The sequence below is a fragment of the Porites lutea genome, chromosome 2, assembly GCF_958299795.1.
Source record: "Porites lutea chromosome 2, jaPorLute2.1, whole genome shotgun sequence".
Lineage (NCBI taxonomy): Eukaryota > Metazoa > Cnidaria > Anthozoa > Scleractinia > Poritidae > Porites > Porites lutea.
This window is the reverse complement of record NC_133202.1, coordinates 16,983,231-17,004,730: the sequence shown is the minus strand read 5'-3', so window position 1 is coordinate 17,004,730 and position 21,500 is coordinate 16,983,231. Positions and strand designations below refer to the sequence as shown.

At 40.3% G+C, this 21,500-nt stretch overlaps 1 protein-coding gene across 2 annotated transcripts in view; it reads left to right on the top strand.

Annotated features, from left to right (window-relative positions):
- Positions 1 to 17,710, top strand: part of LOC140927897 (5-oxoprolinase-like) — a 33,562-nt gene extending 15,852 nt beyond the window's left edge. Inside the window, exons 21-40 of one of the 2 annotated variants that reach the window (XM_073377598.1) lie at positions 460 to 572; positions 2,560 to 2,623; positions 3,260 to 3,313; positions 3,769 to 3,818; positions 3,908 to 3,944; positions 4,290 to 4,400; positions 4,482 to 4,583; positions 5,423 to 5,504; positions 6,277 to 6,369; positions 6,936 to 7,045; positions 7,423 to 7,497; positions 7,693 to 7,749; positions 8,748 to 8,837; positions 9,439 to 9,573; positions 10,038 to 10,187; positions 11,881 to 11,955; positions 13,648 to 13,730; positions 14,890 to 15,050; positions 16,220 to 16,317; positions 17,036 to 17,710. In XM_073377598.1, the coding sequence (XP_073233699.1) occupies positions 460 to 572; positions 2,560 to 2,623; positions 3,260 to 3,313; positions 3,769 to 3,818; positions 3,908 to 3,944; positions 4,290 to 4,400; positions 4,482 to 4,583; positions 5,423 to 5,504; positions 6,277 to 6,369; positions 6,936 to 7,045; positions 7,423 to 7,497; positions 7,693 to 7,749; positions 8,748 to 8,837; positions 9,439 to 9,573; positions 10,038 to 10,187; positions 11,881 to 11,955; positions 13,648 to 13,730; positions 14,890 to 15,050; positions 16,220 to 16,317; positions 17,036 to 17,209 (1,914 nt within the window). In that variant the 3' untranslated portion in view covers positions 17,210 to 17,710. Of the gene's footprint in view, positions 1 to 459; positions 573 to 2,559; positions 2,624 to 3,259; positions 3,314 to 3,768; positions 3,819 to 3,907; positions 3,945 to 4,289; positions 4,401 to 4,481; positions 4,584 to 5,422; positions 5,505 to 6,276; positions 6,370 to 6,935; positions 7,046 to 7,422; positions 7,498 to 7,692; positions 7,750 to 8,747; positions 8,838 to 9,438; positions 9,574 to 10,037; positions 10,188 to 11,753; positions 11,829 to 11,880; positions 11,956 to 13,647; positions 13,731 to 14,889; positions 15,051 to 16,219; positions 16,318 to 17,035 lie in introns of both variants that reach the window. The other variant, XM_073377599.1, reaches the window with a different exon arrangement.
- The last annotated feature ends 3,790 nt before the right edge of the window (positions 17,711 to 21,500 follow it).

The window sequence follows — 21,500 nt, the reverse complement described above, 5'->3', positions numbered from 1 at the left end:
ATTGAACGCAAGCCCGCATTTATTGGGAAAAATGTAAAAACCAGAGAGAGTTAATTGTGCAAGGTAAAGGGTTGAGTATAGGGCTTAGCACCGATGAACGGTGATAGGGGCTAAGTACTGTTTCAAAAAGTTTGACTTTCAAATACAAAAGTGGAGGCTGTTATCCATCTCGGACTTTGGACGTGGTGGATAAAGCCCTCCTCAAGCTGCATAATTCTTCATATCTTGCTTACCCTTGCTCCGGAGGTCCGTTCTGGAAATACCTAGGATGAAGTAAAACCGTCCTCGCGACTTCGTCACGAACTATCAGAAATAAAATGAGAAAAACAAAAATCATAGGCACCCAGGGTATATCGTGCTCAGCCTCATTCAATAAATGTTAAATATATTCTAGAAATGTTTTTGCTATTGATTAGCGACCATTCAACCAAATAACGGTCTGTTTTTAAACTTCAAAAGGTATCAAAGTGTTATTTTGAGGATGGCTTTCATGAGACCAACATCTACTTACTCGAGGAGTTATCCGCTGGCCACACAATAGAAGGACCCGCTGTCATCGTAGACAAAACCAGGTTTGCCCAGTGACTGTAGGAAGTGACACCATTTTAAAGCTTGATAAATTCGTTGAATAGTCGCCGTATGGGCAAGTTCACTCGATCAGTCGGACGGTAAACTTGAAACCTGTTTTAGTTGCATTTAATCGCTTCTATTCGTTCCCCGGCCAAAGAAGAACTTAATATCCTCCAGGCCCTCTCTTTTGTCGCCTGCTCTTTTCCCGCTCCCCTCCCCTCCTCTCCCCTCTCCTATACCCCTTGTCACGCAGATTAGTAAGGATAAGTTATTTTCGTGACTTTAATTTTACTGCTACACCAATGAAACCGTTTAGACCTGTTAACATCATGTTCAAGAAAATTAAGTCCTGGCTTTAGATTTGACTACAAGTACGAAATCGAGTGGGTATGTCAGTACGAATTCGGAATGGCATTCCCTGATTTATAAATCTTTCCTATTGCTTACAATAAACGCTAGGGATCACCAAGTCGTGTGTATTAACTCGACCCTCTCGAATTTGTTGCGTTTAAATAGTGATGTTCCTCAAGGAAGCATTCTTGGGCCGCTTCTTTTTAGTATTTACATTAACGACTTACCTTCTGTTCCTAGAAACTGTTTAACGCAATGTTACATAGATGACACTAAACTTCAGATTTCTTTTAAGATGCGTGATTGTCCGACTGCTATGAACGATCTAAATAGCGACCTTCTTTTAATACGTAATTGGTGTTTTAACAATTTTCTACTTTTAAATCCTGACAAAACAAAACTCGTAGTCTTTGGAAGCCGACAACTACTTGCCAAACTCTCCGACTTCAAAATATCTCTTCTAGGAAAAGATCTCGCTCTTACATCTTCGGCCAAAGATCTTGGGGTTGTTCTAGATCCGCAACTAACGTTTGATGACCATGTTTTAAAAACTACGTCATCTTGTATGTCAAGCCTCGCACAAATCAGTCGGGTTAAACATGTTCTTGACCGTAACCAACTGGTGACAGTAATAAATGTCCTAGTCTTTAGCAAATTACTGTACTGTTCCACAGTGTTGTCGAACACCTCGAACAAAAATATCTGTAGACTACAGTCAGTGCAGAACTTTGCCGCGCGCATTATTACAGGTACCAGGAAATTTGATCATATAACCCCCGCACTAAGAGATCTACGTTGGTTTCCAATTAAACAAAAGCTGTTCTTCCGCGACGCTCTCATGGCATTTAAATGCATGACTGGTCAAGCTCCACATTACCTCAGCGATCAATTTACAACAAGAATTGCGGTCACCGGGCGCGTGACTCGAAGTTGCCAATTATTAAACATCCCCTTGTATAAGTCGAGTACCGGACAGAGAACATTCCACTACCGAATGGTGCACATTTGGAACAATCTAGACAGTACTCTTAAAACTGCGAAATCGATTTCTACTTTTAAATTTTATTTGAAAAATAAATTCATTACTGACTTTTTAAATAGCACGTTATGATAGTATTTTAGTATCTTACTAGTATCTTATTTTATTATAATTTTAACCTAAAAATATGCATATTGTATAGTACGTAGTGAGAATATTTATTATTCGATTAACTCTTAAATAGGTATGTTTATATTGCTTTTGTTCACCGCACTCTTTCCTTTTTAATTGAATTGTTAACTACCTCTCTTATCTTAATTAGTAGTCGCATTGTCACTTAAAAGCCCCACCAGGGGAGTGTCAATAAACTATTGTATTGTATTGTATTGTATTGGTGTGATAAATAAAATGAGGAAGACGAATTTGCTTGGAAAACTCCTAATCGTAATCAATCTCGTCCTCATAGTCCTTAATATCACGATGAGCAGAGCATAACCAGTGCATAACTTCTACCAACGACAGTTGCTCCTTATTATCAAAAAGTCATTTTTCCTATGAGAAATATTAAGCATAAAATAATGGAGAAATATTTGTTTCAATCTGGGTACTCTGGCACAGTTGCCTTTGTAACGGTAGAATTTGATTTTGTTTTTTTACAGCACTATTCTTGTTGAGCCGCTGTGTAAAGCTGTTGTTACAAAATCCGGAGATATCAGAATTGAGGTTTGTTATTGTTGTGCCTGCTTCCTTGCTCTGATATATTTGTTGTAACCAAAGTATTTCAACTTGATTCCGCATCACTACATAATAACGGAGTTTGTTTATATTTTGAAATATTTTTTTTAAATTCTGCGTTAAATAGTCTCAAAGTATAGATGTTCAGCCAGAAATAGCGCAAAATGACCCTAGGGAAGGCACCCGTGACCCTTTTCAGAACAATATTTGCAAAATAAGCAACGAGACAACGGAAACGGCCTGTGCAAATAAGAAGGGTATACTAAATAGCGCCTTGGTTCAGTTATAAGGTGACAGGAGAGGTAGTTGATATTCAAGAAGAGAAGGGAAAGATGGTAAAGGGATTCAGGAGAAAAGGAGCAACCCTTTCCTAAAGAATACACTTTTGCAAAATGAACTCCTCTCTTCTCTCTCTCTCTCTTCTGAGAGAGGAAACTTTTTTTAATGCCTGTTTCACCAGTGTCAAAGAAGAGAGAATCGACACACCCTGTGTTTCCCTTGTGTAGGAGGTCCCCTTTCCGCTCTGGTGAATTGCTTGCCGCAGGTTGGTGGATTATCGTAGCACTTGCAAGGGAATTTATGTCTTTCTGCAGGGCTGAAAATAGCAGAATTTATTTATTTCAGATTGGTGGAAATCAGGGCAAGAAGAGCATTGGAACTGAACTAGATGCCATACAGGTATCATACGTTTTTGTTAACACCCTCTAAAAGGCTCATGTGTAAGGGTGATTTTTAAAGCGATTTCAAATCGCTCTTGTAGACTGCGGCGATTTTGTTGCGATTTATTACTGCGAGATTGCATTTGATTTGTGCATTTCTTCTTGAAGGTAGCAAAAGTCGTAGGTGTTTTAGCGGTAAGTTTATAAGTTAGATGCGCTCCCTTGTGAGATTCACATAAAGAGTGGAAAATCGCCTCGAATTCACATCAAAAATCGCAGCAAATATCGCACACCTTTACATGTAAACTTTCATCCAGAACTTTGCAAAACCGAAACGGATTTTTTTCGCGAGTTAACTTTCCGTTTCATTCTGTTCGTCTCAGTCGTTACAGTCCCTCACGAACGTAGGTGAGAAGTAGTCAGTAATTTTTCCCACTATTGTATTAATAATTATTGTGTTTCGTTCCTTTATAGCTTTCAATATTTTCACATCGTTTTATGAGCACTGCGGAGCAGATGGGTCGGTAAGTGGGAAGGACTTGTTATATTTTGGTTACTTAAAAAAAAATTAGAAGGATCAGTTGAATGACTTCTCTTGTGCTTCCTTTGACAGAGTTTTGCAGCGCACATCGATTTCAACGAACATCAAGGTGGGTCAAACGGATCCTCTGCAGCTTTATTTGTTAATTAACATCTACCTTGAGATTAAATTTAACGGCAGTAAATCTAGGGGACCAATTCCCTCTAGCCGTTAATTACAGGAATGGCTCCGAGCCTTTCAAAAGAAAACCTCTGACTGCGCTTCGGAAGGAAACCGCTCATCCCTCCGACAGCTTAAAGTGCCTTATTTCACCGTCATCCCTCTTCCATCTCATACGTCGATGTATCGTGTGCGACCACGTCTCTCACTCAACCAGTTGGGGTCTTAGTTATCCCTTAGCTAAAGCGTTAACGATACGTTCGTACATTAAAACGTTATTTCTTTCGTGTTACAGGAGCGGCTTGACTTCTCGTGCGCCATGTTTGGTCCCGATGGAGGCCTGGTTGCTAATGCTCCTCATATTCCAGTCCATCTCGGTTCAATGCAAGAAACTGTGCAATATCAGGTTTGAACAATTGTTTTTTCTCCAGCAGTTAACTATAGTTGTATCTAAAGTTAAATCATGTTTTTTATTAAATTATTGTAGATTCGCACGTTAGGGGATGACTTAAAAGAAGGTGACGTCATACTTAGTAACCACCCCAGTGCAGGAGGGACTCATCTGCCTGATTTGACGGTCATCACTCCGGTAAGTAACGTCATCTGTGGCCCGTCTACGTACTGATCATACTAACTATAAGGGCGGTTAGCATGTGTTGAAACTGCCTGGCCAGACTCAGTCCAATTCCACTATAATCGGGACTATCCACCCAGATCAGTCTGGACGTAAATAGTGTTCACGGCAGTTATGGGTGTTAGCGACAATTTAGTGAAAAGACTTATTCATTTGTTTGGTCTCTATTTTACGTCGGCAAATCGTACTAGTAATCAACTAACAAACCTGAGGCCGATGGTGCGATCATTTTACCCCCCCCCCCCCCCCCCCCATCTCTTTTCATCAGTTCTCCGTTTTATGGGGTTTTAAAGCTATTTAAAGCTACACGGAAAGGAAACATTTGTAAAATAATTTATTTAGAATTGTGTCTATTATCTTTAATATATTATAAATGTTTTGTACATTGTTGATTTAGTCTTTTATGGTTAATGGCAAAATAAGTGAGTGAATGAAAGAAGTCGAAAGAAGGATTTGAGGTCATACCTGGGAATCGAACTCGGAGCCACTGCGAAAATTTTGTGAAGAGACTAACATTTCCATTTTAAAATAACCGGTTTGGCCGACCATTTGGTAACCTTCCCGGGGATTGGTTACTGCATATATTAGTCAATTTAGAGAAATAGTCAAGTTATATTTCCTGTCTCTTCTTCACATGTCTTCTGCTACCCGCCAATAATATTTGTACGTCTTTTTCGTACAGAAATATGACAGAAAAACTACGATCACTGAACTTATTTTGTTTCTTTTCACAACACTGAAGTCCTTAAAAGCATTGTATATGCTTTTTCAAACGTCTGTGTGTTTTTTATTAGGTGTTTTATCCGGGACAAGCCAAGCCTGTTTTCTTTGTTGCCAGCCGAGGTCATCATGCCGACATAGGAGGTTCAGCCCCAGGTACGAACAAATCATCGTCACCCAATATCGTTACTATATAACAACTTTTTGCTTCCTAGCAGCTTAGAGCTAATCAGTGAACACTGGCAAGTTGTATTTGACCAATATATTTGCTGTACTACATGATGAAACTTTTTGGGGGGGAGTCTCACTTCTAGCTCAGAAAAAGATCGGACAAGTCATGAAACCTACAAACCGAGGAAATCCTACCTACACGCGCCAGAAATGACTCGGAGACATGCATGACATTAAGGCGACGACCTGAAAATAAGACTCTAGAAACCACTTTTAGCTGTGACAATTGCGTGACAAGTAGTGCAAATGATAGACTGCTTCGCAGTCACTCGGGCCGGAGTCACATAATGCTCGTCGAAGAGCATTGCGTGACTCCGGCCAGAGCGGCTGCAAAGGAGACTATGGAAATGACCAACTTTTCATTTGGCATTTTTTAATTGGCACATAAAAGTTGGTATGCCAGATTTTTCTTTTTTTTATTTTAATAAGTGCATTTGTGCCGAAAACTTTTTAGAATTCATTAAGTGTGCTGGTGGCTGGACGGAGCTTGGGATGTGCGGGTGACGATGCCATAGCGAGAAGGAAAGGCGGGAGATCTCCATTTCTCCTTCCGTCCTCACTCCTCCCCCCCCCCCCCCCCATACTTCCCTTTCCCGTTTTCCCTCTATGGCAGCACGTAAAAGACCTCTACAGAGGGAAGAGGTTGGAGAAGGGAAATGAAGTTAAGTCATCTTTTGTCGTAACATTTTTCTTTCAGGTTCAATGCCTCCTAATTCTCATTCCATTTTTGAGGAGGGCGCCGTGTTTAAGTCGTTTAAAATTGTCAGTGAGGGCGTTTTTCAAGAACAGGGTAAGGTGGTGACTGTAAATTGATTTTTTTTCCTTAATCACCATTTTTCTACTGACAAGAAATTATTGATGCTTTTTTATGTGTGCACGATACGTTTGGTTCAAGCTATTAGTTTTGCTTACTTAATTTGTTAATTGTAGACGAATTTTCTGGAGTTAAATTCTTGAGAACGCACGCCCAGGTTTAGCAAGGGAAAGAACAAAAAGAAAATTTTCGTGGTGTTGTTAACTTCACCACAAAAAGAGGAAATAGATAATTTTGCGACGTAATTGTGCGGAGGAACGGCAAGGAAATGCACCAGTGAGCGGGATACTCGTGCAGAGGGATGTTTTGCTTTTTAGCCTAGTACTTTTTCGCCGTTGTCGTTGTCAAGTCTCTCTAACACGGTTGGGGAAGCAAACGATTTCGTGGCATTTTTGTTATTATTGAAAAATGATTGTTAATTGTTCAGACAAAGGTGTTCATCGGCGCTGGCAAATGTTCTGACCTTCGATACGTCATAAGTATTAAGATTCTGACATACGTTTCAATTTCGTTTTCTGAATGAACTACTTTTTTTTCTCTAGCACTCACCGAAAAGCTAAAGGAACCTGGAAAGTATCCCGGATGTAGTGGTACACGTAATCTCCATGACAACTTATCTGACCTAAAAGCTCAAGTGGCTGCCAATCATAAGGTGACTCGCCTTTCTGGGAGATGGATTTTTTCCCAAGTCTCTTTAGTACATTTGAATTATTTTTGTCGCTCATTTAATACGCGATGAACGTATTTCCTTTGGGAAGGAATGTAATTGTCATGAAGTTGTATCATGAAGGACGTTTTTCATGACAATGTATTTGTGATTTTATTGTCTAGATGTCTTATAATTGACAGTTGGCCGTAACAGGATATCATAAATTTTTGCAACCAAATTTAGTCTTAAGGATAAAACGAGTTTCGATCGGGTTGCAAATCAATACTCTTTTTCAGATCTAAAACTCTTCAACAAGTCTGTCTGAATTGTGTTGTTTAAGATAGCATATCTGAAACATTTTATTGTCTTTTCTTCTACAGGGTATCAAATTAATCACAGGTTTGATAGAAGAATACAGTCTACCGGTGGTTCAGGCGTATATGAAGTATATTCAGGTTAGAATTTCTACTGATTCCTTCCATTACCCTCTGCAAAGGTAACATCCCTTCTCTAAATAATTTGAATTTTCATTCCCCTTAGTCTTATCGAGAGAAGTAGTGACTATACTCAACTGAGCTATTTATTACTTTTTTCCAGTCCAATATTTTGCTTTGATGAAATGAATACTCCTTTCGACCTCTTAATTTTAGCACAACGCTGAAGTAGCTGTCCGTGAGATGTTAAAAGAAATCGCCGCGAAAACTAAGGTAAGAAATCACTTAATCCTTTAAGCTCCAATCTCCAAATACAAGTTTTCCAGACTAATCTCCATACATTTCCTTAAAGAATAAGTTGAGAGACTTTGATAAAAGATCAGAGCATTTTGCCTTTGGTGATCATTTTATGTATTCTTTTAACCTTTCGGCCTCTTGATAATGTACAAATACTGGTAGAAGAAATTTGATGTCGGCCATTCTTTGAACTTTAAGAATTACGTAAATAACTTGTGCTTCTTTGACTTGATGAATCGAACGCTTTCTGTCAGCATTTGAGAATACAGTTGTTCCGGCTCCATACGAAAGTTCAATTCAACGCCCCAGCTTAGATTTTCCACACCTTCGAAAAGCCTGTTCTGGGTCTTACGATCAGTTGAAATTTTCAAAATCAGTTTGATGAGATGTAGCTGCACAGTAAATAGAATTCTCATGCGATTTCTCTGAAATCGTTTGCATGGTAGCCTAGAAACCCTAGGTCCTGCCGAAACTGTAGTTCGGTCGAAACCATCCAACCAGTGATGTTGTAACAGTGCGCTTTGAAAGGATAAAACGGGCCTCGCACTTAGTCGGTCCCAGGCCCTCATTTGGTAGGGACTTCGCGAAATAATTGAAGCGAAAATAAAACACGCTTGATCTGGGGAAGGGGCAGTCTCCTTCGCAACCGCTCGGGCTCCGCTCGGGCCGGAGTCACGAGCGGCTGCGAAGGAAACTAGGGAGGACGGCACTCTCCCCAGTCTGCCGTGTTTTTCGCATCAGTTTTGGACGATCTCTTCACATTATACAATGCTATCTTGGAGCAGCCTGAAATAGGCTCCTTGGTACAATATTAATAGATGTTTCGGCCTCGAAATCGTTTACTTTGCTTCTCCCAAACTGTACCATACACTATTTTCCTTAGTAATGCCCGTTTTTTTAGACAAGACGAGACTTTTTTGGAAGCTATAATGACCCTTTTACTGCTGTTACTCTATTGCGGCTGTTATTTGTAGGAGCGCACAGGAAAAACTGTCTTAGCTGCAGAGGATCATATGGATGACGGCTCACGTATTAAACTGACTGTGTCCATCGATGAAAAGGAGGTGTGTGGTATAGGTAAAAGCAAACAAAACAATAGTAAAAACTGGTTGGCAGTGGAATTGTTACTTACATGAGACACACCACACAACAAACTCGAAAAGTATAATCCAAATGGAATGTAACAGGGATAAAAACATAAGTAGTTGGAATATAAGTTTAGTCCTGAATAGGACTGTTGTTGACTGGGTCTACTGCATCGGTTTTCAAAACATCAGTCACCGTCAAAAACTATTTACTATGGTCCTATTCACAGAACTTCACTAACCCCGAGGATCATATTCCACCGCGTACATGTGTAGCTATGAAATAACCCTCAGGTTCAAACCTTTCAAGCGCGGCTAAAGTTGAACTCGTGGTCAGCTCCGGGACGGACTGACCACGTGATCATGAAGTATATTGATCAGTAATTCTTGGTTGGATCATTGGATGTATTTACAAAGTGTAAATGAATAATTATAGCGTCCACGATCCTTCGTATAGGTTAAGCCCACGAGAAACAACTATTCGCCCAGATTAGATCGCTCAGATGGAATTGTCCAGGTACTCTCTTCACAGTTTCCAACTAAAATTGTCTGTTAATTCTGTTACTTTTCCTTGATACAGGGTACTGCAGTGTTTGATTTCACGGGAACTGGGCCGGAAATGTACGGCAACCGTAATGCACCGCGCGCTATCACTTTCTCTGCCATCATCTACTGTCTGCGGTGCATGGTCAAACACGATATACCGCTGAACCAGGTAAACAAATCTCAAGTGTTTTAGTTTGTACACTTCGCTTTTGCCGTCTTCCACAAATTGTAATTAGCGTGCCTCTTTTCGTAAAAACATATCGAAGTTTGTCATTCTAGCTTATCGAATTGCAGACCTATTTATCGCTCAGCTAGCACGGTATATAAGTGTATAGCAGGGTAAGGTTCAGTTTGTCATTTCATTGTATTTCAACAGACAAGATAAAAGTACGAAAATTGTTTTGTTGATGTATATGATGTCACATATTTGTCTTGTTTAAAAAAAAGAGCAAACGCTCGAGTTTGGCTTGTTTTTTCCTCAGGGCATCTTTTCTGAAGATTTGAATTAACGATACTTCAAGAACCTGACAAACGCGTTAGGCTTCGACGACTAAAAAGAAAAAAAAATAAGTGTTCACAGCTCGTTTACTGAATTGTTAGCTGCTTATTTTTCCCGCCTTTTTCCGCCATCAGGGTTGCTTAGCGCCAGTGCAGGTAATTCTCCCACCTGGCAGTATTTTGGATCCAACAGAAACCGCGGCTGTTGTTGGTGGGAATGTGTTGACCAGTCAGAGAGTTGTTGACGTAGTATTGAAAGCCTTTGAAGCATGCGCTGCATCTCAGGTGAGTCACCATTTTGTTGATTCGCATTTTTTGAGAGAGATAAGTGGGGTTGGGTTCCTGTAACATTTCGTCAGATGACGGAAAAAAGAACTTAAGATTAACAAAAAGAATAGCAAAAATTGCAAAATGGACTACAGTGGAACCCCGTTATTACGGTCACCAAGGGGCCAAAAAATTGGCCGTAATAACGAGGTGATCGAAGTTAACGAGGGTTTCTTTACAAGAAAATGTATGGACGTTTTTGCCGTGCGGCCATAAAAAGAGGCCGTAATAACGAGGTGACCTTATTAACGAGGTGGCCGTATGGCGGGGTTCCACTGTATTAAAATAAGGCTCAAGACTTATGTTTAAATTTTTCTTTTTAAAATAAAACCATAGCAATTACCTCTCAACAATCATCAGTCATGGTTTTTGATAGCGACGGAGACAGATTCGGAGTGTTATCAGAAACAGAGAGTGTTATAATCTAGTGAAAATCGCTGATAACTTCTTCGCTTATGATAAGTTGTAGTGAAAACTAGGCTGTCGTAGTGGCGAGAAAAAGCGAAAGAACTAAACCTCTCACAGTGTACCCACAGTACGCAAACGAGCATTGAGATTGGCTGACTGGAGTCGAAAGAAAATGGAAACGTTCTGATTTTTGCGAGTCCGATTTCGAGGAGCTTATGAATCCGCTTACCACACTGATTTTTTTCCCGATTTTCATCAGGTCATAAGCGCTCTTAAAGGGGCAAGGTCACGCAATTAGCTCTCTTTTTGAAAAGTTATAACGTCTCTTCGCATAAACTGAATTCCAAACATAGTGGTCCAGTTTTGTTAAGATTATACTTAAGTATTGAAACTGTTTCCTGTTGTTTGTTGCAATGGATTGCAAGGATGGACATGGATTGAAAGTTGAGATGGGAAGGGCTAATTTTTCGAGTTTTTAAGCTAAGGTAGTCCCCCCCCAAATATTAAGGTTCGTGCTCCCTGATGAAATATGTTTGGAAGGGGGGGGGGGGGTGGGGGTAAAGGTACTAAGTCATGACATTTAGCCTGCGTCGCAGAGGTAATTTAACCGCGAATAGTGACGTCTGCGAAGCAGCGCCGAGATTCTTTGTTCTGAACCCCCAACGGACTCAACGAATTACGGGAAATGCGTTTCGAATGTTCCTTCAACCTGATTGGCAAACCGACAAAGGGCCTTTGTCACACGGCGGCCATTTTGTCCCGAGAGACTAGAGTAGCTTTGCTTTACCTGTCTAGCCTCGCTCCCAAGCTTTTTCAGTCTGTCGGGACAATATGGCCTCCGTGTGAATAAGGCCCATGGCTTTTTCAATCGACCTATTATCGCTCGTTCTTAAATCCTGGTACACAGGTATGGCCCAGAACAAGGATTTTTGCGCTGTTTCGCAGACGGGCTTAACCAGAGTTTAGTTTAGTCGGTGGCGCAAGCTAAGCCCCTTTAAGAGTCGGATTTATACGGCTCCGACTTCGACTCCGTCGCCACAGTCTTAAGAACACGTTACGTTTATATTGCTGACAACCGAGAAACATCGAAAACCGCTGTATTGTTGTACGCCGCAGGGTTGTATGAACATCACAGCTTTTGGTGGTGATGATTACCAATATATCGAGACAATCAGCGGCGGAAGTGGAGCGGTGAGTCGTTTCACTATTCTAATACAATTCAATTCCTTCACGTGTATGGCAGGGTTGCATGAACAACACCACGTTTGGGGACGAAGGATGCGGATATTACGAAACAATTTGCGGGGGAGCCGGTGCGGTGAGTTTGAGCATACGCAGGGCGCCCATTGCTTCTTCTTGGATGCCAGTAAACAAACAAGCAAATCGCTAGGACGGTTTGAAATGCTTCAGTAAGAAGCAGTTTATGCGGTTTGGTAAACCTTTAAGGACGTTAATACCCTTTTAGAAATAAAAACAATTCGGACAGTTTGTATCAGCGTTTCGAGAAACGTGTTTTTTTATTATTGCTAAATGTTAGCAAGTTAGTAGGGCCATAAGGAAGACTACCGTCTGACTGTAATTTTACACTGTTCTGCGGCATTTTGTAATGACGACGCATTTTGTAACAAGGGTTGCGGCATTTGTAATAACGACGGATTTTGTAATAACTTACGTATTTTGTAACAAGGGCTGTGGCATTTTGTAATAACGACGGATTTTGTAATAACTTACGCATTTTCTAACAAGGGTTGTGGCATTTTGTAATAACGACGGATTTTGTAATAACTCACGCATTTTCTAACAAGGGCTGTGGCATTTTGTAATAACGACGGATTTTGTAATAACTTACGCATGTTGTAACAAGGGCTGTGGCATTTTGTAATAACGACGGATTTTGTAATAACTTACGCATTTTCTAACAAGGGTTGTGGCATTTTGTAATAACGACGGATTTTGTAATAACTTACGCATTTTGTAACAAGGGCTGTGGCATTTTGTAATAACGACGGATTTTGTAATAACTTACGCATTTTGTAACAAGGGCTGTGGCATTTTGTAATAACGACGGATTTTGTAATAACTTACACATTTTCTAACAAGGGTTGTGGCATTTTGTAATAACGACGGATTTTGTAATAACTCGCGCATTTTGTAACAAGGGCTGTGGCATTTTGTAACAACGACGGATTTTGTAATAACTTACGCATTTTGTAACAAGGGCTGTGGCATTTTGTAATAACGACGGATTTTGTAATAACTTACGCATTTTGTAACAAGGGCTGTGGCATTTTGTAATAACGACGGATTTTGTAATAACTTACGCATTTTGACACAAGGGCTGTGGCATTTTGTAATAACGACGGATTTTGTAATAACTTACGCATTTTGTAACAAGGGCTGTGGCATTTTGTAATAACGACGGATTTTGTAATAACTCACGCATTTTGTAACAAGGGCTGTGGCATTTTGTAATGACGACGCATTTTGTGATAACGTACGCATTTTGTAGCAATGGTTGCGGCATTTTGAAATAACGACGCATTTTGTAGTAACTGAAAGCTACGCAAATTGTAATAAGTTAGGTCAATTGATAGTACTGTGTTTTTGTCAAGGTGGGAGAGAGAATGGGGAGAGAGCGAAGGAAGAGAAACACCTCCCGTTCTCCCTCCTTACCCCACTCCCCCTTCGTCCTTTAAAACCTTGTTAAGGAAAGCCTGATACCTCATGCACCCTATTGAAATAGTGTCATTCATTCATAGTAAATCCTGGTTTACATAAAAGGGAGGTATTGTTTACATACTGAAAACCCTTACCCTAATCCAACCTCTCCTACACTCACAGATCAAGCCTCCTAAGACACAACTGTAAAATGGGCTTTCACAAGTTAGTCAACATTCCACTGCCATGTACGTAAATCGTGAAAGGGTCGCTCGCGCAGCCATACCATAGTTACGTGTTATATTTCATCAGCTAGCAGTTGTAATTGAAGTGTTTTGTTTTTCCGTCTCAGGGTCCAACATGGGATGGACGTAGTGGAGTCCATGTGCACATGACAAATACTAGAATAACAGACCCGGAGATCATCGAAAGGAGGTTGTTATTAATGATTCCCTTTCGCATTTTGAAATTACGGCACAATACAAACACCTGAGATACATTTGTTTAAGGTTTCATCTTCAGTTTGGGAAAACACTTCGTTTGAAGTCAGGTTTGTGAGGCTGCGAGAATGAACAGGAAGCCCAGCCAAACCCATTTTACTGAAACCACTGGTCGCTAACCTGGTTTCAACTGATGCTCAATGCCTGCAAAGTAAAATATCCACGAGAAACCTGAAATCTTAAAATAAGACAGTTCATAGAGTTGTTATCATGTCGCCGTCTAGCTGGAATTCGACCCTAATCCGGACAGAATGCGACCTCAGTGCTTTTATTCCGCGGGAAATGGATAAATGGCGTGTTAAATATTTCAGTAAAAACTATTAAAAACTCTAGAGTCTAGAGTAGGCTTTTGTGGAGTTTAGACTTATTCAAAGTAAAGAGAAGCGAGGCGGCTGAAACACTTTTAATATTTGCGATCATTTCTTTTGAACTACGTCGTTGGTGAATGTTTCTTTCTTTTAAGGCATCCTCGGCCGAAAGCCTGAATTTTCTTTTTGTTGTTAGCATTTTAACTTTTAGAGTCTTAACTTACACATGTCATCTGTCATATGTCCTGATTCAATGGCCAAATTCCTTTCAAATATCTGCCGGGAAATACTTTTTTTGCGGTGCAAGGTGTTTGTAGCATCTGAATTTACGAATCATTGAAATCCTCAGCGTGAGTGTGACGATTCAGCTGAAAGTCACAGGACAGTACTTTTCTGTGGTGCTGTTTATTATTTTATACAGTCTTATCTCTCTTAGCGGACACGTCCCTAGAATTGACACCTAGCGTTAGACCTTGCCATTCTTGACTTATTTTCCTTGACTCTCTCTGTAAAGCCTACAACTTTTGAAACTGGACACTTAATGTTGGCTTCAACGGTGCGTCGTTTAAAGAGTTGACTGTTCAGGGGGTTCTGATTTGAAAAACTGCAAACGAAATCGCTTAAGAGCGTGGACGTTTCGAACTGCCCAACCACCCCTTCCCCCAGTCGTACTGAGGGCAAAATTTTGGGTTATGGGAAAGATAGCTGGGCAGGTTTCCAGATTCTTATACAGATCCGTGTCCTCTGTGACTGTTTGTGATTTTAATTTTGGCACCATTTTTGCAGGTTTCCAATTATCTTACGCCGTTTCCATCTCAACCCTGGAACTGGTGGAAATGGATTTCACAGGGGAGGGGACGGGGTGGTGCGTGAGCTGTTGTTCAGAAGGAGTCAGGTTCTTTCCGTTCTTGGCGAGAGAAGAGCCTTCAGGCCTTACGGACTTAACGGTATGACACATTGATTACTATGTTGTTCAAGGAAGTGCTGTGGTTAAAACATTTTTTCTGGGATGGGCAAAGCATCTCCAACTCAGAAATTAAAGAGCAACGAGTAAAGAATGTTTCCTTTTTGTCAATTTCATTTCCTTTTTACAATTATTCCCTATCGGTAGCAATGAGTGATCGCGCCGAAGTAGTCAATTTATGAAAAATTACAGATGATTAGTCATACGCCTTCCCGAAATATTGACTAATTTAGACAGCAATCCGCACTGCAATTAGTTCACGGTTATCTAAAGCCCGGTTGTAGTACTTCATGTGGGCGGAATAGAATTCGAATTTACCGAAATCGAATTTAGGCCGACTCAAATCAATTTAGGCCTGCTGAATTGATTCACACGTCGATCTTTATTTCAGCCGAGCTAATTAAATTCAAAAGGGAAAAATGCGCATTTCGGTAAAGTTTGGCGTCTGAATCAACGCCGGTCCACAGCTGTCATTCGCGGCTGAGCCAGATGTGAAGAACGGCTGAGCTGTTCCAAATTCATTTAGCCCGGTTTTGAATTGATTCAGACGCCGTACTTTTTCATGAACTTACTTCATAAATTCGATTTGGCGACTAATACTGAACCGAACCTTTGGAAACCACTCAGTTGTCAAAATTTTGGCAGCAGCGCAAACGATAATAGATATGTTAAGTCCAGTTCAAAGGTCGAACTTTTCATGTACCGAACTTAATACCTATTTGGGTGGACCCAAAGATACAATTCCAACGGTTGCCGGATTCAGATGTCGAACTTGCAGGACTTAATTATTCGGACTCAATTCATTTTTACGATGTACAAGGTCTACAATGCTTATCAGTAAAGATAAATTACAGTGATTTATGATTTAGGTTTGGCACATGAGAACTTTGACTTTTCAAACGAAGTCGCTCCACAGTCGAAATTCCCATGTAGGCCACTCGATTCGATATGTCGGACGTAATTGATTCAAACAATGATCTCCCCATGTTCTCATTTGAAAGGGATTTGGTTCGGTACATGAAAAGATCGACGTTTGAAGTGGACCCTAGTGACAAATCTCTGTCTATTTTCACCTGCGTTTGCTCTTTAATACGAGCAACCACAGGTCACTTTCTTAACAATGCTCTCTTGATGAATAATTTTTTTGTTTAGGCGGTGAGCCAGGATCTCCAGGGCTTAGCTTGCTTCTCAAAGCGGATGGAAGAGTTATTAACTTGGGAGGCAAGGCTTCTGTCCACATGAATCCCGGGGTAAGTCATAACTCATGTGCAGGAGTAGGTAGTTCGAACATCAGTTAGTTCGCCCCCTAGTGAATTAACCCTCTAGAAGTTCGCCCCCTTCTTTCGGTGTTCGCCCCGTAGTGAGTTAGCACCCTACTATCCTATTTTTAAAATAGCTCTACAATGGTTGTGTATTCGTGGATAACCAAAACGTAAACCCAGGTTAACGCTATCAATAAATCGATTATCCCCGCCTACGCGTGCGAATTTCCGAAATGTTGGCTTTACCATGCTCGCAAGCACTACAGTTTCGGAAATTATTTGTCCTTCTTTCGCCTCGCGTCCAAGTTCAGCTTTTCAGTGAGTCTAGATTAACTATGAAGAAGTTTTTACTGGCGACGGAGTCGGAGTCGGAGACACTATCAGAAGCGTTGCACTTAACGATATAGTGAAAACAGCGAGCGTTCTCAGTGATTCCGCTTACGAATGCCGTCGGTTACTATCAAGTGAAAACTAGGTAGTCGAAGTCGAAAGCAGAAGCGGAAGAAGTAAACCAGTCACAAAGCGTAGGAACGGGCATTGTGATTGGTTTATCCTTCCGCTTCTACTTCCGACTACAACACTCTGGTTTTCACTAGATAGTAAACGGGGTGGGAAGAAAATGGAAACGCTCTGACTCTTCCATCTCCGATTCCGTCGCGCTTATGACTCTTACGACGACCAGCATTAAACCTTTGTCTTTTTTTAGGACTGTTATCGTGTTCAGACCCCAGGCGGTGGTGGTTATGGATCACCGACAGGGAGCCTGGAACCAGACAAAAATGTTGGTGACCCACCGACGAAAAGTGAGCCGGGAAATCCACAATACTTTGCGGCCTGCGGTAGCTTACACAATTATAAAATGATGCAAGAATCGGCCTAAGCTAGTGATTCATGAAAGAATTAAAGGGGTTAGGAATATTCTCAAGGACCAATCCAACTAACTCAAAATTTTCCATGGGGACAAAAGTCTTAGATTTTGTATTTGATTATCCCAAATAACTTCCCAATCGGGGTGAAATAATACGGGATTTTTTAGCTAATTTAAAAGCGATAGAGTATTTAGCTATTTATAAATTTTAGTCTTTTTGGTACCATTACGAATTCAAAATAAATATATAATAGACGTGCTTTTCATTCAACGTCGGTTTTTCACTTACATACGGTAAAAAAAATCCATATGTTCACTATAAGAACCAAATAAAAAAAATAAAAAGTTGTAAAGGAACCGAAAAAAAAAAGAACTTAAAACGACACGACTAATATATTTTAAAGTAATTTCTAAATGTCTGACGCATCCGCTTGCCGTTTACCGACATGTCTAACGTATCCAGTAATTTAAATTTTGAACAAATGGCACAAATAAAAGGACTTCTTGGATGGGCATGTTGCGTGATTGTCTGTCTTGGATGTAGCAGCCACGTTCCAGGTAGCCAGTCAAGTCGCCCAAAACTGAGTCATCTCGCCCGAAATCATAATCACGTCACCCGAAATTTTATCAGGTGTAACAAACAGATAAATATAGTAGAATAAAGCGGTGTCTACAATATATCTCCTTCTTTTAGTCATGATGAGACGAAACAAGCGCCATAAATGTGTGATCAGGTGCAATGTATCTCATTCTTTAATCCTTGTTGAGGCGAATCGGTTAAGCGCGAAAAATGAGTGCTACATCTCGTTGTGTAAGCGATGGTGAGGCGAAACAAGCGCGATATTGAAATGTGCAATAGGACTCTAGGATGTTGTTGAGGAAATTAAAATTTCGGGCAAAATATAGCTCAGCATTCGGGCGACACAACTCTGGTTTCGGGTAGTCTGCTACACAGCCGTTTTTAGTGTCGTCCCGCAACGCTCCTCTTGCGTGACGACACTAAAAACGTCCGTGTAGCAGACTAGGTTTCGGGCGACTTGAAGGTAAACCGAACCTCCTATGATCGTTTGCCTCTCTTCTCTTTTCACACCCAACCTCAAGTGTCATGGAAACTAGATTTACCAGTGATCAACGGCTTCGGGTATCAGAAAAATTACGATCAATTACAGGTGTCTTTTCTTAATGTAGTGGCAGATTTTATAAAGAGGTGGACGAAAAAAAACTAATTTTGGCCCATAAATGAGAATGATTACGCCATTTGATGGTCTTATGGTAATGACACCGAACGCAAAAGTTTCTGACGGGTAAGGCAGAACGGGTAGTGTTATCCCGTGAAAACAAATTCACCTCCGAGGATTTGAAAAAGCATGATGGTAGAAAATTGGTCTGATTGGTGTTCAATCCCATTTCAACACCCTTCACGATTATTTGTTTTACCACTCGTATATTATGTGGACCGAGCAAGAAAAATTTCGTCCACCTTAAGAAACTACAATTACGTTATTTTACTACGTAATTGTTTTAAGTGTTACTCAACCAAACATACGTGTGTGAAGGCCTAAGTAAAATCTCAAGTTATTTAACTTTGCATCTTATTAAAGTCGGAAAGTTGAAACGATTCAAGAAAAGTTTCGAGTGACATTGGTTGTCTTTTTACTAGGCTGTTAAGTAAGACTTGAGAGCTGCTAAGTGTTACTTAACCGAAGATACGTGTGGGAAGGCCTAAGTAGAATCTCAAGTTATTTTACTTTGCATCTCATTAAAGTCGGAAAGTTGAAACGATTCAAGGAAAGTTTCAAGTGACTTGAAAACCATCCTTAACGCCGACTTTGCGAACTTGCGGTTTCTTGAGCTTTGAGAAAGGCGAAGCATGTCAATCACTCTTAATTATGTTGCCTGGAAAAAACCTGAAGTAATAAAGATAGGTTGTGTATGAAGCTTCTTTTGACTTGAAGAATTTAAAATTATTTTACTGGTCTTGAAATATCTCTTAGCTTATTTAGGCTCTAGTGTGAAGACTACCATTGTATAACCTCAATGCGCTTGTGACAGTTCAAACATTTTTCAAACCAAGACGAATCAAGGGCCATTAGATCACTTGATTGCTGTCACATCTTTTATTTTATTTGGAAAACCACCGGTACCAGTTCTTTTTGCATTTTTTTTCAAAACTCTCGACAACACGTATCGCTTTGAAATCGTTTTTGTCCGCCCACGCGTATCCGTTTCTTTTCTGAAAGCGGATATGTATATATTTTTTTAACACATGAAATGACTATAAATAATTCTGAAATAATTCCTCCTCCAAAATGATTGTTTGTTGTGTGGATTAAGTTATCCTACCCGGCACTTGTAGTACGTCCGAGGTCTTGCTTGTTGACCTGTTCTGGGAAGCGTTTCTAAAAATTTACATTTTCGGTAACCGTTTTCATCAGGTAAGTGTGGGCTGAAGCCGAATCCGGAGTTTCCAAAATAGGGAAACTTAATGACGGGGCTAGAGTTGCTTTCAAGTCGACTTTCTTTCAGGGATGAATTTGCGAAAACGAGCTTCGAAAGTCACGAGAAGAGAAGACGGACTTCTAGAAGTAGTATTTAACCTAAATACCAAATTGGAGCCCTCTTGGGACAGGATGAAATCTAAAAGCAAAGAAAATTAGGTAATTATTACAGTCAACAAAAGCAGTAGTTTGCAGAGTTGCTATTTTGAAGTAAAAGCTGCTTAGGATACATGGAGTGCCATATGCTCGTAGAGATCACTGAACTATTTTTTTGGTATTATTATAGAAGTTTATCTTCTTAAAGGCAAACGTAAGGCAAAGCCTGTCGTTTTGGACACTAATTGCGAAGGATTATTGAACAAAGAACTTGGACAAAAGCGAAGCAGAAAATAGATATGCAGAACCACTCTCTGAGAGTGATTAGATGAAAACAAAGCTAGTGAAACAATTACTTACAGTTTCGATATCCATTTCAGCTAAGTGTTTGTACGTTGTTGCTTACTGTTTGCATTTCATTAACTGAAGGAGACGTGTAGCTAAAATTACCATCCTTGAGAGCATTTTTGTTGATCCCTCAGACAAAATGAAAATATTTGGTTGTCGATTACATGGCTAGACGTCTATTTTCAGCAGGAACTAGGCCTACACACTTGCCCAAGGTTTTAAGTCGGGACTGATACACACGCGAAACTAGTTTTCTTGCAATAGTAACAAGTGCATATTAGAAAAAAAGTTTTGTTAAAAACGGTAAACCTATGAATCGAGTCAGGTAGTCGGTTATTCAGGTTAATTGGGATGACAAAGAAATGAAGTGAAAAACGTTGGTCCAATCTGATCTGATTGAGTATTTATTGTCCACAAGACAGTAATAATGCATGAGAAGACGTTCTTACGATGACGGAAAGATTATAATATTAGATTGTAATATTATTGCTTTGTAAAAAAAAGGTGGTCATGAGAATTACGGACATGATCAAACAAGATGAATTTTCTTGATATTTTATCAACTTCTCCCCACTACTTCTGTAGGAAATGAATAGGGGCAACAAATGAGAATTCAACTTTTGATCTTAAGGTTTAAAGGGTTAACGAAATCGTTCATGTGTCATGTCTGTCGCGTGGTTTGTTACAACCAACTACGCGACTGACAAGCCAGGCGAACGACTTCGTTACCGCTAAAAGCCATGCAAGAAAGAAACCTCTGCTCGCAGGGTATTGTCTTGTGGCAGTTTGTGTGCTTTTTGCGAACGTCATCAAGGTGGGATCTAACCGGAACCGAGAGAACTTGTAATCTCAACACCGTCCATAAACCGCTAACACTCAGTGTACCTGGAGGCATCAGGAACGCATCTAGTGTATCACTGACTCTACCTTTACCTTACACTATAGCTTGTATCACCTACCCCACCCTCAGACAAGAGAGGAACCGATGCGTAGGTCGCTAAGGCGCGTGACTTCAGTGTGTTTCCTCGATGATGCATGTGATTTTTTCTAAGCATAGTATTCCACGTATGATGCTTAAAAGACTGATTTCAAGTGCATTTGAAGCTTACAGTTATAAGCTTATAGTCAGTTATAATGTCCATTCAAAGAGCAGTAGACCATTCCCGTGTCTCATTCTGACCTTTAAATTCAAGGCAACCGTGCGTTTCATTTGAATGCTTGGAATTCCAAGAACATTATTGCTTCCAAGGCCTCTTAAAAAGGGGGCGTGCGCCAACTGAGAGACTTGTGCCTCGTTCATGTTGGACTGCATCCAACAATTTGTTAGTTTGACCACAGAAGCAGCAAAGCAAAATGTTGTG